We start from the raw sequence: 18,027 nt of genomic DNA on the forward strand, positions 1-18,027 counted from the left end.
CTGGGAGTTGAAGTCCACAAGTCCTAGAAGGGCCAACTTTGCTTACCCCTGGTATAAGGTGTCCTGCCTTGAGGAGGGGGTTGGACTACAAGACCTCGGAGGTCCTTTCCAGTCCTATGATTCAAAGTAACTTGTCTTTTGGCACTCTTTAGGCCCTTTAGTTGCCTTGGCTGTGGAAAAAAAGCTTTTTCTTGGAACCATTTTCCAGATCGCTATTGCTTGTTTCATGGTCACAATATCTTTAAGAGTATCAATACGCTATATGCTGACAGGAAGTGTGAGGAAAGGTGTTTGACAGGCAAATATTGCATGTGTCTCTATGACTCCGACTTGGATCGTATTCCTAGCCTGGATAACTCTCTGATAAGTGGCTTTGGGCCTAATTTGTATGGGAACAAATTAAGTCCACTAATCTGGGACAAAATGGCTGCTTCTGAGGAGTCTCTCAGAATTCAGCCCAAATTATGAGGCATTAGCTGCTACCTTGCTGCCTGGAGAGAGGCACCAACTGTTGAAACATTTAGGACAGTACACTCCTGTCTTGGTTCTTCAATGATACTGTTGGGACTGTGAAAGGGGAGGTGGCGGTGGCAGGATTTGGGGGGCAGGGGAGTCGGTTTCTTAGCTCACTTTTGTCTCTCTGGAATGCTCAGCCCACCCCAGAGTCATAGCGAGTCTACGGAGAGGGGCGGCATAAAAAATCTAATAAATAATAATAATAGTTGGCATCGCGGCTTGGCCCTCCCTCCACCCATGATTGTCCGGAGCCCCATGTTGTTCAAGAGGGATGAAGCACCACAGGTTGGACAGAAGTGGCACTTGGGGCGAACCTCACACACACCTGAGCTGCCATCATAGCCGGCCAAATGCCAACAGGTGACAACCCTTCCCTTTGACTCCTTCCTTATGTGTGGCATGGGGATGGAGAGGAAGTTCTAGCCAAGGATTACATTCCGTGTTCAAGGACTCGTCTCGCAGGCCGAGATTGGAGAAAGCAGAGAAATACCAGCGGATCGGGCCTCTCCCTATTTCATCCCCTCTCCCCTTCTGTCGTGTAGACCTAAAGGTGCGGCTGTATTACCTGGGCAGAACGATTGGAAAACTTAAAAGTTCTGGTGGCTGGAATCCCCCCCAGGAGAGGAGAGGATCTGGGCTCACCTTACCCTGTTCAGAGACAATTTCATTCACACCTAAAAGTATCGGCCTTGAGAGCACGGCACGGTGCTGAATGGCCGCAGGGATGAGCAAAGGGGCCAGAAAGTTTTAAAAAAAACCCGGGGACCGACGCGGCAAAGAGATGCCCAGGTCGTTTGTGACAACAGCAGCGGTAGCAGCAACAGCAGCAACGTCTTGGCACCAGCTCTTGCATTCGCGAGGCGGAGGGCGGCCTCGCGTCTCCCAGAAAGGAGGAAATCTCGAAAAGGTATTAAAAATCCTGGCGGGCGTCATTCCTTTTTTTTTTTTTTTTTTTGAGCGTGACAGTTGGAATGGGCACTTTTCCCCCCCCGTCCTCCGAAGCAGGAAAGGCAAGTTGTGGGAAGCCGATCAGCAGAAGGGAAAATACGAGTCAAAGCCGGCAGTTCATGAGGGGTGACCATGTCTCTGGAAACGGCAGGCGGGCGAGGTCGGCGGATTCGGAGGCCGTGGAGCGGGACGGGGTTCCCCCCTGTTTGGCAGCTGCAAAAAAAAGGCCATGAGGGAGATGAGGAGGAGGAGGGAAGGATGAAGAGTCCAGGTACCAGTGAAAGGGGCTTCCTGCCTCTTCTACATTATATCCTCTGTGAAGAAAAAAACATGCATCAGTTAATTTTTTTTTTAAAAAAAAATCAATATTTTCTGCAAAACAGCACAGTTGTTACAGGGTTCAGTATACATAAACTGCACAGAGGTGAGGAAAAACAGGGACCATAAGGACTCTTCGAGAAGGGTGTCAAACCCAAGGCCTACAGAGTGGTTAGATCTGGCCCATAGGGGTCACCCTGGAAACAATAGCAATAGCATTTGGACTTACATACCGCTTCATAGTGCTTCTACAGCCCTCTCTAAGTTTGTCTGTTTGTCTGTCTGTCTGTCTGTCTGTCTGTCTGTCTGTCTGTTTGCTTACTTACTTACTTACTTACTTACTTACTTACTTACTTACTTACTTACTTACTTACTTACTTACTTACTTACTTATTTACTTACTTACTTACTTACTTATTTATTAGATTTGTATGCCGGCCCTCTCCGTAGACTCGGGGCGGCTCACAACATATAATAAAACAATTCACAACAAATCTATAAAATCTGCAGCATTGGAAAGTGCTCAAGCGGTGGTGGTATTGGGTTGGAAAGATTCCACAAAATGGACATTACAAAATTGGTACTGGTACATGGTGGACCACATACACTTTGAAATTATGGAAATAAGATTAAATAATTTTGACGAGAACAAATTGGAGAAGCTGATGGTACGATGGAATAAGGTGAAAGATTATATGTTGAGTAGAATCTGTGATGTAAATGTGAAAAATAAACTGCAATCACTCTTTAAGTAATATTTAATGCAAGATAGAGCCAAGGAATTATAGATAAACAAAATAAAATCTTTGAATCCTCTTGTATGGGTGGTGGTGGTGAAGGGGGGTGTCTTGTTTGTTAGGTGATGGGCACACGCACTGTGCACTGTTATATGTTTGTTTTATGTAACTACAGTGATCCCTCTATTATCGCGAGGGTTCCGTTCCAAGACCCCTCGCGATAATCTATTTTTTGCGATGTAGGGTTGCGGAAGTAAAAACACCATCTGCGCATGCGCGCCCTTTTTTCTATGGCCACGCATGGGTAGATGGTGGAGTTTGCGTTCCCCGCCGCCCACGCAAAGGGGAAACCCCGATTCGGCTCCTCGCTGCTGCTGCACTACCGAGCAGATCAGCTGCTGGGCGGCTGAAGGAACCTTCCCTGGGTCTTCCCCCTCTTGCTGGCGGGCGAGCGGCGGGCATCAGCGAGGAGCCGGGGTTTCCCCTTTGCGTGGGTGGCCGGGAAGACCCAGGTTGAGGGTTCGGGGGGGTGCTGGGAAGCCCCCCAGGCCGGCTGCGACCTTTTAAAACAGCCACCGCCGCTTCCCAGCTGAGTCCTGAAGCCAAACGCGGAAGTTCGCCTTTGGCGTTTGGCTTCAGGACTCAGCTGGGAAGCGGCGCGGCTGTTTTAAAACGTCGCAGCCGGCCTGGGGGGCTTCCCAGCACCCCCCCGAACCCAGGTTGGGGGTTCGGGGGGGTGCTGGGAAGCCCCCCAGGCCGGCTGCGACCTTTTAAAACAGCCGCGCCGCTTCCCAGCTGACTCCCGAAGCCAAACCCGGAAGTGGTTTTTTTTTTAATTAATATTTTTTAAAAAATCGCGATATAGCATTTCGCGAAGCTCGAGATCGCGAAACTCGAGGGATCACTGTATTTTATAAAAATCAATAAAAAATTTATTTAAAAAAAAAAATTCACAACAAATCTAATAAATTTAAAAAATTTAAAAACCCCATTATTAAACCAGACATACACACAGACATACCATACATAAATTGTATAGGCCCAGGGGAGGGGGGAATGCCTCAATTCCCCCATGCTTGATGGCAGAGGTGAGTTTTAAGGAGTTTACAGAAGGCAAGGAGGGTGGGGGCAGTTCTAATCCCCGGGGGGAGCTGGTTTCCGAGAGTCCGGGCCGCCACAGAGAAGGCTCTTCCCCTGGGACCCGCCAGATGACATTGTTTAGTTGATGGGACCCGGAGAAGGCCAACTCTGAGGGACCTAATCGGTCGCTGGGATTCGTGTGGCAGAAGGCGGTCCCGGAGATATTCTGGTCCGATGCCATGAAGTGGTTTACAGAGTCAGCCTATTGTCCCCAACAATCTGGCTCCTCATTTTACCCACCTCAGAAGGATGGCAGGCTGAGTCAACCTTGAGCCGGTGGTGAGATTTAACTGCTGAACTACAGCTAGCAGTTAGTTGAAGTAGCCGGCAGTGCTGCACTTTAACCACTGGACCACTCTGGTGAACACAAACAGCGAAGGACCGGCCCCTGATGCCTCTGCCAGCGAAAATGGAGCCCGGGAGGGCTGTTGGCAGAGGGCTAGCAAAACAAACAACAAAAGCATTTGAGTATGCAAGAAGGGACAGGAAAGGGAGCCGAGGTGGTGCAGTGGGTAGAGTGCGGTACTGCAGTCTACTTCAGCTGACTGCAGTTCGGCAGTTCAAATCTCATCAGGTTCAAGGTTGACTCAGCCTTCCATCCTTCCGAGGTGGGTAAAATGAGGACCCAGATTGTTGGGGGCAATAGGCTATAAACCACTTAGAGAGGGCTGTAGAAGCACTATGAAGTGGTATATAAGTCTAAGTCAGGGTTCCCCAAACTTGGCAACCTTAAGACTTGTGGACTTCAACTCCCAGAATACTCTAACCAGCATAGCTGACTGGAGAATTCTGGGAATTTAAGTTCACAAGTCTTAAAATTGTCAAGTTTGAAGGCTTCTGGCCTAAGTGCTATTGCTACAGTAGAAAGGAAAAGAGAAAAGACAAAGAAAAAAAAAGAAGGAAAGGTGGGAAGATGGGAAGAGAGCAAGGAAGGAAGAAGAAAGGAGAAGGAAGAGGGAAGGAAAAAGAAGGAAGGAAGGAAGGTGATATTATATTCTGTTGTGAGCTGCTCCGAGTCCTCGGAGTGGGGCAGCATACAAATCTAATAAATTATTATTATAGGAAGGAAGGGAGGGAGGGAGGGAGGAGAGTATGAGAGGGAGGGAGGGTCTGATGGAAGTCCTGCCTTTGGACTTGACCACTAGACGTACCCTGACATGAGTGACTTCAAGCTGCACCCCCCATCACCACCACCCTCCAAGGTCACACACAACCCTGATGTGACCCTCCATGAAATTGAGTTTGATACCCTCGCTCTACAACAACGTAACCTTAATTGGTTCAGGAAATGCTGGTTTCCATACATGGTGGTACTATAAGTTGTAAGTGTAAGTTAAAAAAATTATGCCTGTCTTTTTTATTATTTGGGAGCCTCGGGTTGTTACTCTTTGTGACCCAGCTGAACACTGGAAAGTAAATTGTGTGGTTTCTGTGCCCACCAGTAGACTAACCCTTTCAAAACAAACAATGGTATGTGAGAAGAAGCAGCAGCAAGATGAGTTTAAAAAATAGGGTGGATGCTGAGAGAGTTTGGGGGGGGGGGAATCCATGGGAAAAAACCCACCTCAATGTTGGTTATGACCTATAAAGCCCTTCATGGCACCGGATCAGATTATCTCCGGGACAGCCTTCTGCCGCACGAATCCCAGCGACCAGTTAGGTCCCACAGTGGGCCTTCTCCGAGTCCCGTCAACTAAACAATGTCGCTTGGCGGGACCCAGGGGAAGAGCCTTCTCTGTGGCAGCCCCAGCCTGCTGGAACTAGCTCCCCCCAGAGATTAGAATTGCCCCCACCCTCCTTGCCTTTCGTAAGCTCCTTAAAACACACCTCTGTCGTCAGGCATGGGGGAACTGAGATATTCCTTCCCCCTAGGCCTTTACAATTTATGCATGGTATGTTTGTGTGTATGTTTGGTTTTATAATAAGGGTTTTTAGTTGTTTTAGTATTGGATTGTTACATGCTGTTTTATCATTGTTGTTAGCCGCCCCGAGTCTGCGGAGAGGGGCGGCATACAAATCCAATAAATAATAATAATGATGATGATAATAATAATAATAATAATAATAATAATAATAGTAATAATAATAATAATAATAATAATAATAATAATAATAATAATAAATCGCCATGATGGGAGAGGCAATTGGGCTGTGGCTTGTGGCTGTTACCGATGTTTGTAAGCTCTCTTCCTTTTTGTTCACATGGCCAAGAATAGAGAATATGCAGCCACTCCATGCTTCTCCCTGTACATGTACATGCACGGTTGCAACATGAGGGGGAAAACATAAACACAGAAGCAACCCATATGCATCACTCCTGAATCATGCACATGCCTGCAATATATATATGGACATTGTCTGATTGGGCATTGGGATGGATCTCTCTCTCTCTCTTTCACACAGACAAACAGACAGACAGACAGACAGACAGAGATGCAATTTATTGCTTCATTACACCAAAGGTAATACCACTGCTGCCGAAGGAATTAGTAATACTTCCATAAGCTATCGTATGCACGAGTTCATTCTCTTCCTGTGGATGAAGCTGAAATTAATGATGTTATTCTTTGCCTGCAATCAGATTCATTGACTATGCATGGCCTTGGAGACTGGAGCGCCAATCACAAGGAAAGGGGAAACTGCCCCCTCGGGCTTTGAAAAACGGGCCTCTTCCTGCAATCTTAATTTGCAGGCTGGTGTCGCATTCCCACCCATTCAAACCGAGAAGCTCTCCTGATCTGGAGTCCTTTATGAGAATCTCTCTGAGCAGCTCCCATTCAGACAAAAGAAGGATCAAGGTAGTCCTTGAACTATGACTACAACTGACACCCGTCCCCCACACATATCTGTTGCTAAGCGAGAAGTTCGTTAAGTAAATTTTGCCCCGTTTTACTACTATACTTGCCACTGTTGTTAGGTGAATCAGTGTGGTTGTTAAGTTAGTGAAATGGTGGTTAGACTATGAAAAATGGTCATAAATCACTTTGTTCAGTTGTAACTTTGAACGGTCACTAAATGAACTTTTGAAAGTCGAGGAATACCTTATGGCAGTGATGGTGAACCTATGGCACGGGTGTCACAGGTGACATGCAGAGCCATATCTGCTGGCACGCGAACCGTTGCCCTAGCTCAGCTCCAAAGTGCATGTGTGTGCCAGCCAGCTGATTCTTGGCTCACACAGAGGCTCTGGGAGGACGTTTTTGGCTTCCAGAGAGCCTCCAGGGGGATGGGGGAGGACATTTCTACCCTCCCTCGGCTCCAAGGAAGCCTTTGGAGCCTGGGGAGGGTGAAACATGAGCCTACTAGGTCTACCAGAAGTTGGGAAACAGACGTTTCCGGCCTCCAGACGGCCTCCGGGAGGCAGGGGAAGCTTTTTTTGCCCCCCTCAGGCATTTAATTTTGAATATGGGCGTTTGCGCATCTGCTATAGCACACACGCACACTCTTTCAGCACCAGAGGGAAAAAAGGTTTGCCGTCACTGCCCTATGGTGTAGGACAGGTGGGGGTTGCAGTTACCACTGATACAGGTGTGCTGCACGTGCAGCTTCTGGTCTCTGTCGTGAGCGCGCATCCCTGAGAGATTCTGGTTTGGCACATGCGCAGGAAGCAAAATCTCGTGAGGGGATGTGTCCTGTCGCGAGATTTCAGCAGGGGTTTTTTTGCCCTAGCGCATGTACAGAAAATTACTGAAATGTCACACGTTCGTGTGTCCCCTTGTGAGATTTTGCTTCCTGTGCATGTGCAGAAGCAAAATCTTGCTCGAACATGTGCGCGCACATGCCAGAGACCCAAAGCTGCATACACAGCTCTAATTTTACTACTGGTGCGGTGTGCTCATCCATACTGGTAGGAACCTGATACTAGTGTAGGATAGGGGTAGGCAAAGTTGGCTCTTCTATGACTTGTGGACTTCAACTCCCAGAATTCCTGAGCCAATCATGCTAGCTCAGGAATTCTGGGAGTTGAAGTCCGCATGTCATAGAAGAGCCAACTTTGCCTACCCTTGGTGTAGGAGGTTTTTCTGTAAACATGCCCAAGGAAAGAAACAATGACCAAGAGATGACCTCCTCCATATTCTGAAGACATTAGGCTGGCCATAATTTTGAGAACTATCTCAGGGACAAGCATTGAGATTGGGAAATGGCCTCCATGAAGACCCCATGATTGTATTCAGAGACGCAGAATTAGAGATGAACATTCCTATATAGGTGACAAAATGTTTCCCCAGAAAGAGGAATGATGTAGACAAGAGTGGTTGATGACATAAATACGAGGGGTGTACATTTCCTCTCGGCACCCCAATCCTCTTCCCCCCAAAAAGGATTTGATCAATTACCACACAACATCTTCCTTACACAATTACAGACTGGGGAACAAGGACAAGACAGAACTAGACTAGACCCCTACAAACACAGGCAGCGAACACCAGACATCAGTGAGGCCACACCAACACAGATTACTTACCGCAGTGCCAACAAAATCTGTTGAAAATATTAAAAAAGAAAGTTAGGATTGTGGTGTGAGTTGCCCAGTTTTTCTACCATTGCCTTGGGCCTAGCAATGGGTCAGCCTTGGGTCTAGCGATGGGCTTGCCTTAGGCCTAGCAATGGGTCTGCCTTAGGCCTAGCAATGGGCCTGACTTAGGCTTAGTGATGAGCCTAGCAATGGGCCTGCCTTGGGTCTAATGATGGGCCTGCCTTGAGCCTAGCGATGGGCCTGCCTTGAGCCTAGCGATGGGCCTGCCTTGAGCCTAGCGATGGGCCTGCCTTGAGCCTAGCGATGGGCCTGCCTTGAGCCTAGCGATGGGCCTGCCTTGAGCCTAGCGATGGGCCTGCCTTGAGCCTAACGATGGGCCTGCCTTAGGCCTAGCGATGGGCCTGCCTTGAGCCTAACGATGGGCCTGCCTTAGGCCTAGCGATGGGCCTGTCTTGGGCCTAACGATGGGCCTGCCTTGAGCCTAGCGATGGGCCTGTCTTGGGCCTAGCGATGGGCCTGTCTTGGGCCTAACGATCGGCCTGCCTTGGGCCTAGCGATCGGCCTGCCTTGGGCCTAGCGATCGGCCTGCCTTGGGCCTAGCGATCGGCCTGTCTTGGGCCTAACGATCGGCCTGCCTTGAGCCTAGCAACGAGCCTGCCTTGAGCCTAGCAACGAGCCTGCCTTGGGCCTAGCGATGGGCCTGTCTTGGGCCTATTCAGGTGACTGAGTGTGGATTCTAAATAGGCTAGAAATGTGCATTGAACGAACATGCAACCTGAAAAGATAACCAAAAGGGTGGCATCCTGGATAGTTTGGTGTGGTACGGGGGCACACATGCATTATATGCAGTGCGTGTTCTTATGCACTGTACTTTTAAAAACTTGTGCATGTGCAGAAGCAAAAAAACCCAAGATGGCGGTGCTAGGGCATGGCAAGCCTAGGTCACTGCCACTGCTAGTGATCCAGACCACCAAGTTACTACTGGTTCTATAGAACTGGTCCGAACCGGGAGGAACCCACCTCTGATACAGACATATACAGGATTGCAGGCTAACTCACTGGTGACTGCCAGGAGTTCGATCCTGACCAGTTCAAGGTTGTCTCGGCCTTCCATCCTTCCGAAGTCAGTAAATTGAGGACCCAGATTGTTGGGGGCAATAGGCTGACTCTTTAAACTGCCTAGAGAGGCCTTAAAAAGCAGTATGAATCAGTATATACATCCAGACTAGACTGTGTTGTTTCTCCGTGTCATAATATATATAGATACGTGGGTATAGACATAATTTTGTATTTATTTATTATTATTTTATTTAGTAATGTTTATGTAATGTATATTGGAAGTAGTGACATTTTGAGCGCTGTATGCAATGGAATTTCCTTTTACTGTATGCCAATTAGTGTACATTTAAAGTGACAATAAAATTAGTCTAAGTCTACATAAGTCTAAATACTCCTGCTATTGTTAATTATTCAGAAGCAAGGGCTGGGGTTTTAATAGCATGCACTTCCTCACAAATCCCTTTGAAGACCACAGTGTCTCATTTAGTTTAGTGTTCTCTTAATGCGCTATTAGACGAGCACTGTTTTTCATCTACAATCTGAATAGGGCCCCTGAATTGTCCTTAAAGTCCTGAAAAATGAGGCCGGGTTTCAGCAGCAGCGACCTGCCATTCTTTCATTACTCATTTTGCCATTTTGTTCTTTTACCCTGCTGTTCTGTTCGGGTCGTATGTGACCCGAAGCCAAGTTTGAGTCCCTGTAAAAAATTTTCCCTGCATATCTGAAACTTGAAATTTCATGACTATTTATCATTTCAGGGGTTCTCTCTATGAGAATTTTTTTGGGGGGGTGGGGGGCTTAGTTTTTGCTGGGCAAAAAAAGTTACAAATCTTATGTTCCCGGGTCACCCTGACCCGGACCGAAAACTCTTCATTTGCAGTGCTTATGTTTGGTCTTTTTGAAAGCTTTTTTCACTTGGAAAGTAGTCTGAACATTTCTGCACACAATGATATGAAAATTGAAATGAAAAAAGTAAATCTTATTGGTTTATTTTGCGGATATAATGCACGCCCCCCCCGTTTTTGTGAATTTTTTTTCAATTTATGGATAGTTTTGCTTGCAAAATGCATTCTATTTTACTAAAGTTGGTGTGAGATTGGTAGCTTGAACATTTCTGAATATAAGAAAAATATAAAGGAACTGAAAAAAATGATTCTTATTGGTTTTTTAACATCAGAAATAAGGCCTCCCCCCCCCCTTGGCTGCTTGCAACCATTTTCACTTTTTATTTTTTTATGCTCCAAATCCGAAATATTCTTTAAAATCTTAGGCATTCATTTACTCAATTTAACAATGCTGATCATCAAAAAATATTTTTGGGGTGGTGGCTAATTGTTTTCTGGGCAAAAAAAAATCATAACTTTGAATCTGTTTCTGTTCGTATGTGACCGGACCAAAAATAATTTTTTTAGGTACTTGAATTTGATCTTTTTGAAAACTTTTTCAACTGGAAAACTAGTTTGAACATTTATGAACATAATGATATGAAAATTGAACTGGAAAAATTGAGACTTATATTTTTATTTTGATCAAAAAGCCCCTCCCCCCATCCTTTTTTAATTTCGTGTCAATTTCTATTTTTTAAGGCTACAAATCCCTAAGGAATTTTCCCCAAAAAGGTTTGATATACTAAATTGAACATTTCTGAATATAAGAAAAATATAAATGAACTGAAAAAAATGGTTCTTATTGGTTTATTTTTGCCACAAAAGGGCCACCCCCCCCTCGGCCTTGCTGTGTGCCATTATTGTCACTGTTTATACATATTTGTCTAGAAATATTTGGAATATCCTTTTGAAAATCAACCACATTGTAGCCAGAGAACTAATTTTATGAAACAAATCCATTTTACTAAAAAAAAGTATGTAAGTTTGAAATTAACAGCATAATTTTTATATAAATTGAAATAATTGAGGCATACTTTATGTGCAAAATAAACCAATATGCATCAATTTTTCCAGTTCAATTTTCATATCATTATGTTCAGAAATGTTCAAGCTACCAATCCCACACCAACTTTAGTAAAATAGAATGTATTTTGCTAGCAAAACTATCCATAAAGTGAAGACTATTTAAAAAAAACGGGGGGGGGGCGTGCATTTCATCAACAAAATAAACCAATATGCATCAATTTTTCCAGTTCAATTTTCATATCATTATGTTCAGAAATGTTCAAGCTACCAATCCCATAGCAACTTTAGTAAAATAGAATGCATTTTGCAAGCAAAACTATCCATAAATTGAAAAAAATTTCACAAAAACAGGGGGGGCGTGCATTATATCCGCAAAATAAACCAATAAGATTTACTTTTTTCATTTCAATTTTCATATCATTGTGTGCAGAAATGTTCAGACTACTTTCCAAGTGAAAAAAGCTTTCAAAAAGACCAAACATAAGCACTGCAAATGAAGAGTTTTCGGTCCGGGTCAGGGTGACCCGGGAACATAAGATTTGTTATTTTTCTTAAACAGAACAGCAGGGTTTAAAACCGATGCTTTCTTTTTGTTAAGGCGCTCATAAAGCTCTCTCTCTCTCTACCGTCGTTGCCTAACATCGAATATAGATGGACTAGACAGAATGGCCAGCCATTCAGAGGGCTGTTTTAGGTGTGAAATGAAAAGTAATTTAATCCGCAGCAGTGGCATTTTTGCAAAGCATAGGAATAATCATGGCTGCCAACTAACTGCAGAAGGCAATAGTTGAAAACCTGCCAGTCGACATCAGGCTACTTTAATTTGGGTGATGCTGGTGGTGGCGGCATTTGTGGAAGTTTCTAAAAAAAGATCTGCAGCATGGCTTGGACATGAGTTTATCCTTTGGATGGGGACTTACAAGCGCTTTATGGGCTCTCGGGTACCAGTCATCTGGGTCACCATTGCTAACCTTTGAACAGAGGAAGCACAAATAGCTCCACCCTGAAAAGGTAACAGGCAGCGATGGCCGGCTGGCTACACCCCCGAACCAGTCCTCCGGTCACCGCTCCTTGAAAGCAGCTGGCAAAGAACCCTCTGCACACGCGCAGAGGCTTCTGCAGATGGTCATTTCCCCGATGTGATGTAGGTGGCGCCAGCGAATGCACACAAAACACGCACTTCCAACACAATGCAAAACGGTGAAATCAGTTAATACATTTGATAAGGAGTTGCATAACAACGAATACTGGTATAGACAGACCTTTGACCTGTAATGGCCCAGATAGACTGCATACCATTGAGCACCGGCATTCTGCTCCGGCTTGTTGGATGAGAGTTTGATTGTGATTGGACAAATCGGGTTGTATGGTTTTAATTGTTAGGGGGTTAGATCAGTTTTTATCTTTGGGATTCTCATATTTTGTATTTCGCATTTGATTTTACTTTGTAAGCTGCCCTGAATCCGCTGGAGAAGGGTAGCCTAGAAATCCAATAAATTTTATTTATTTATTCATTCATTTGTTTGTTTGTTTGTTTTATCACATATGTATTGGTGGTTTACAAAGATATAATATTTATATGAACGATACTAGTAAGAGAGAAACCTTAGGACAGGGGACGGAAGGCACGCTGGTGCACTTATGCACGCCCCTTACTGACTTCATAGGAATCGGGAGAGGTCAACAGTGGATAGTCTAAGGGTAAAGTTTTGGGGGCTAGGTGGCGATACTACAGAGTCTGGTAGTGAATTCCATGCATCAACTACTCGGTTACTAAAGTCATATTTCCTGCAGTCGAGTTTAGAGTGGTTTACTTTAAGTTTGTATCTGTTGTGTCCTTGTAGTCGTTGATAGGAAGGACGTTGTAGCGGATGATTTTATGGGCTATGCTTAGGTCGTGTTTAAGATGACATAGTTCTAAGCTTTCTAAACCTAGGATTGTAAGTCTAGTAGCTTAGGGTATAAAATAAATAGAGAATTTTCTCTGCCTGTCTTTCCACATATGAATGGAAAGCAGATTTGCCTGTTGTTGTAGTAGATTTTTAAAAAAATTCTTCCCATCGTTATTTCTTGCTGTTTCAGCATTTGGTTCTTGCTGGCAAGTCTGCCTTTCCTTAATATAAACAGATGGAGGGAACCCAGAGTCCAGGAGATTTATTCTGATTAATTAAATTTCCAATTAGGCACCTTTGGTTCTCTGGCTTTCATCTAGGAACTTGGCAGGATCCGGAGAAGAAAGGCAGAGAGTGCCTATATTTCCTCTCAGGCGAGGTGTGGGGGATACAGGACTGACCTCGTGTCACCTCATGCTTAATGAGCATTTGAATCTGGTCTTGTCTATTCATTATCTAACACTTTTATCTGCCTCTCCGAGTGAGATGCAACTTTGAGCACCACGAGAAAAAAAGAGATGTTTCTAATTATCCATTTTTTTCTAACCATCAAAACCATAAGTGTATTTTTTTTTTTCATTTTCATGAAAGAAGCCTAGAAAGCGTTTCCATCCCATAAAAGTAGATACAATATTGTGGGCTTTTTTTCTTTCCAAGCAAAAAAAATCAATTTGCCCATCTTATCCAGCTCCATCTACTTCACCAACTGTTCCTCTATTGTAGGTAGGGTCAAACCTTTCCTCTTTTGAGAATATAGTCACATTCTCAATATATAGTCATATATGACATAGCAATTGTCATAAATATACAAAGAAAGTTATTTCCTAGTTGTCTATCCTGTCCCTAAAGCTGTACATTAGTCTTTAAAATCTTCTGATTTGGCTTTTTCACATGTCTTCTGTAAAACGCCCCTTTATGTTGTTCATATGGTATTTCCAGCAAAGATTTGAAATATCAACAGACTCAAACTCAACCGGATAAGACGGAGTGGCTGTGGGTTTTGCCTCCCAAGGACAACTCCATCTGTCCTTCCATTACCCTGGGGGGAGAAGTATTGACCCTCTCAGAGAGGGTCCACAACTTGGGCCTCGATCCACAGCTCACATTAGAGAAACATCTTTCAGCTGTGGCGAGGGGGGCGTTTGCCCAGGTTCACCTGGTGCACCAGTTGCGGCCCTATCTGGATCGGGACTCACTGCTCACAGTCACTCAGGCTCTCATCACCTCGAGGCTGGACTACTGTAATGCTCTCTAAATGGGGCTACCTTTGAAGAATGTTCAGAAACTTCAGATCGTGCAGAATGCAGCTGCGAGAGCAATCATGGGATTCTCTGAGTATGCCCATGTTACTCCAACACTCCGCAGTCTGCACTGGTTGCCGATCAGTTTCCGGTCACAATTCAAAGTGTTGGTTATGACCTATAAAGCCCTACATGGCATCGGACCAGAATATCTCCAGGACTGCCTTCTGCCGCACAAATCCCAGCGACCGGTTAGGTCCCACAGAGTGGGCCTTCTCCGGGTCCCGTCGACTAAACAATGTCGTCTGGTGGGACCCAGGGGAAGAGCCTTCTCTGTGGTGGCTCCGACCCTCTGGAACCAGCTTCCCCCAGAGATTAGGATTGCCCCCACCCTCCTTGCCTTTCGGAAACTCCTTAAAACCCACCTCTGCCGTCAGGCATGGGGGAATTGAAACATCTCCCCCTTGCCCATGTAGTTTCTGTGTATGATTCGACTGTGTGCTTGTTTGTTATATATTGGGGTTTCTTTTGGATTTTTTAACCTAAAACTGTAATTTAGATGGCTAAATATTAGATTTGTTACTATGTATTGTTTTTTATCATTGTTGTAAGCCGCCCCGAGTCTATGGAGAGGGGCGGCATATAAATCCAATAAATCTAATCTAATCTTTATTCATTCCAGACAATTTCTCTGTGATGCTTCTTTCCCTTTTAAGGCTAGAACAAAATGTAAAATTTAATCCTTTCAGTCCTGGGATCGTTTTGCAATCACAGTGTTAAGAAATAAGTTTGAAATTATTTATTTATTAATTAGATTTGTATGCCGCCCCTCTCCGAGGACTCAGAGCGAAATTATCCTATTTTTTATCATTTCTTTCTGTACTTAGCCTTCTCTTTCTTAGTTTTATTTATTTCAATATTAATTTGTGATGGGCTTCTTTTTTTTTTGTTCTCTCTAAAATTTATTGTTTAGATTTGGATGCCCATAAACTAGGGGCCACTAGTTTAATATTTATTAAAATTTATACTAAAAAAAAAAGAAAGAAAAAATGCACAGGAAATGTGATTTTATCTTACAAGAGAATCCTATAAAATAAACATCCTTTTAGAGAAACATATCCTTTTAGAGATCCTATAACAGTGATGGCCAACCTTTTCGGCACTGCGCAGAAATACCACACACATTTATGCATGAGCTAAGCCGAACTTCTGGGTTCCAGCGTGTATGTACAACTGACGATCAGGTGGCCGGCATGTATGTGCAAGCTGGTTTTCGGCACTGCTGTGCACATAAAGTGACCACATTCTGGAAAAGCCAAACTTGTGCCCGATAATCAGCTGGGCGGTTTTCAACACTGCCATGTGCATGAAGGGAATCACACTCTGGAAAAGCTGAACTTTTGAGTTTTGGCAAGCATGTGCATCCGGCAATCAGCTGGCTGGTGTGCATGCACACATCGGTTTTTGGCACTGCCAAAATGCAGTGGACAAAATGAATCAATAAACTAAACAAACAAATAAATAAAAATAAATAAATAAAGGACAGCTGGTCATTGTGCATGCATGTGCACCAGAAACTCGGAAGACAAACAGGCAAGGCTGCGCATGTCGGGCAACATGGCTTCGTGGGCCACTTTGGGCACACATGCCACAGGTTCGCCATCACGGTCCTATAATATAATATCTTAAAATCCAGTTAGATATCTTATAACAGTGATGGCGAACCTATGGCACGGAGCCCTATCTGCTGGCACACGAGCTGTTGCCCTAGCTCAGCTCCAACGTGCATGTGGGTGCCGGCCAGCTGATTTTTGGCTCGCACAGAGGCTTTGGGAGGGAGTTTTTGGCTTCCAGAGAGCCTCCAGGGGATGGCCGAGGACATTTCTACCCTCCTCTGGCTCCAGGGAAGCCTTTGGAGTCTGGGGAGGGCAAAAAACCAACCTACATGGCCCACCAAAAATTGGGAAACAGGCCGTTTCCAGCCTCCAGAGGGCTTCCAGGGGGTGGGGAAAGCTGTTTTTGCCCTCCCCAGGCACTGAATTATGGGTGTGGGCACTCTCGCATGCATGTCTTTCGTAAACTACTCAAGACTCAATTATGCCGCCAGGCATGGGGGAGTTAAGATATTCCTTCCCCCTAGGCCATTACAAGTTATGCATGGTATGTTTGTGTGTATATTTGGTTTTATAATAAGGGTTTTTAGTTGTTTTATTAATTGGATTGTTACATGTTGTTTTTTTTATCATTGTTGTTAGCCGGCCCGAGTCTACGGAGAGGGGCGGCATACAAATCCAATAAATAATAATAATAATAATAATAATAATAATAATAATAATAATAAAATAATAATAATGATAGTGCACACACATGCTCTTTTGGCACCCAAGGGAAAAAGGTTCACTATCACTGTCCTATAAGATAAAATCCTTTTTGGGTTTGCCAATACGATGTAGTTGCCAAAATAATTCATTGGGGAGGAGGAAGAAAGTTTGTGCAATGAACTGGACAGGGTTGTGCTACTTAAAATATCGGATTAAAGCCCTAAATGTCTGGGAACCTAATTATCTGCTGAGCAGCCTCTCCTCTTTATGAAGATGCACAGTGATTCAGGACAGCCAGGGAGACTCTTCCGAAGATGCTAATGTTGGCATAAGGGCCTTCTCTTATCTGGTTTCAGCTTTAATGGCTCACTAAGAGGTGCTGTGGCTCAGTGACTTGATGATGCTGGAGACGGTCTTAGCTCTAGCAGTTCGAGCCCAAGCACTGCATAGCATAACACAGCGAGCTCCTGTTTCTCTCCTCAGCTTCTGTCCACCTAAGACAGTGGTTCTCAACCTTTCTAATGCCTTAATACAGTTCCTCATGTTGTGGTGACCCCCAATCATAAGTCTAGCACTAATTCTCCCAACAGAGCTTCAAGCTGATTGGCAGGGAGATCAGAGGGACACCCCCACTGTAAACGACTGATTGGTCGGATTGTAAACATATTTTCCAGAGTGTCAGAATAGAAGCTTTTTCCTGGACACTGCAATCATCATAAATGTGAGTCAGTGTTTGAGCATCTGCATATAAATTACGTGACCGTGGCAGATGCTACAGTGGTTTTAAGTGTGAAAAACGGTCATAAGTGCACCCCTTTTTCACTGATGCCGTAACTTTGAATGGCCACTAAATGAAACTGTTGTAAGTTGAAGCTCTTACCTCACCGGAATTCTAACATTGTTCCCTAGCATTGGGTTAAATGCCTGTAATTTCAGGTGATTTTTAAAAAAATCTTTCCACATGCATTTCTGCACTGAATAAGAAGGCAACCTATCATATACTACTCAAAAAAATAAAGGGAACACTTAGACAGCACAATATAACTCCAAGTAAACCAAACTTCTGTGAAATCAAACTGTCCACTTAGGAAGCAACACTGACAATCAATTTCACATGTTGTCAGTACATTCAACTTTGTACAGAACAAAGTATTCAATGAGAATATTGCATTCATTCTGTTGTGGTTAGCTCTGGCCCAGCTCCTGCCCCAAGGACTGTGGATGTAGGGGAGACATCCACATGCTGCAGGCCTGTTTTGCCCCCGGTGGAATCTGCTGATGAAGGCTCCTCTGACCAAGAAGACATGAGTGACAGGGAGGAGGAGAGTGTGGCAGACAGCTCAGAAGGAGATCAATTATCTAGCTCCTCCTTGGATTCAGAACAAGAGTTAATGATACAGCCACGCATGCGGAGAGCGATGCATAGGCAACAACAACTGAGAGATTATTATCAAAGAAAATGAGG

The 18,027-nt window shown here is 44.5% G+C and overlaps 1 protein-coding gene across 3 annotated transcripts in view; it reads right to left on the minus strand.

The window, feature by feature from the left end:
• Positions 1–1,162: 1,162 nt before the first annotated feature.
• Positions 1,163–18,027, minus strand: part of LOC139160295 (LHFPL tetraspan subfamily member 4 protein) — a 107,106-nt gene continuing 90,241 nt past the window's right edge. Inside the window, exons 3-4 of one of the 3 annotated variants that reach the window (XM_070738004.1) lie at positions 8,125–8,141; positions 1,594–1,778 (exon numbers count right to left, since the gene is read on the minus strand). In XM_070738004.1, coding sequence (XP_070594105.1) covers positions 1,770–1,778; positions 8,125–8,141 — 26 coding nt within the window. In that variant the 3' untranslated portion in view covers positions 1,594–1,769. Of the gene's footprint in view, positions 1,779–8,124; positions 8,142–18,027 lie in introns of all 3 variants that reach the window. The other 2 variants (XM_070738005.1, XM_070738002.1) reach the window with 2 other exon arrangements.

Source organism: Erythrolamprus reginae, chromosome 2, assembly GCF_031021105.1.
Source record: "Erythrolamprus reginae isolate rEryReg1 chromosome 2, rEryReg1.hap1, whole genome shotgun sequence".
In the NCBI taxonomy this organism is placed as follows: Eukaryota; Metazoa; Chordata; class Lepidosauria; order Squamata; family Dipsadidae; genus Erythrolamprus; species Erythrolamprus reginae.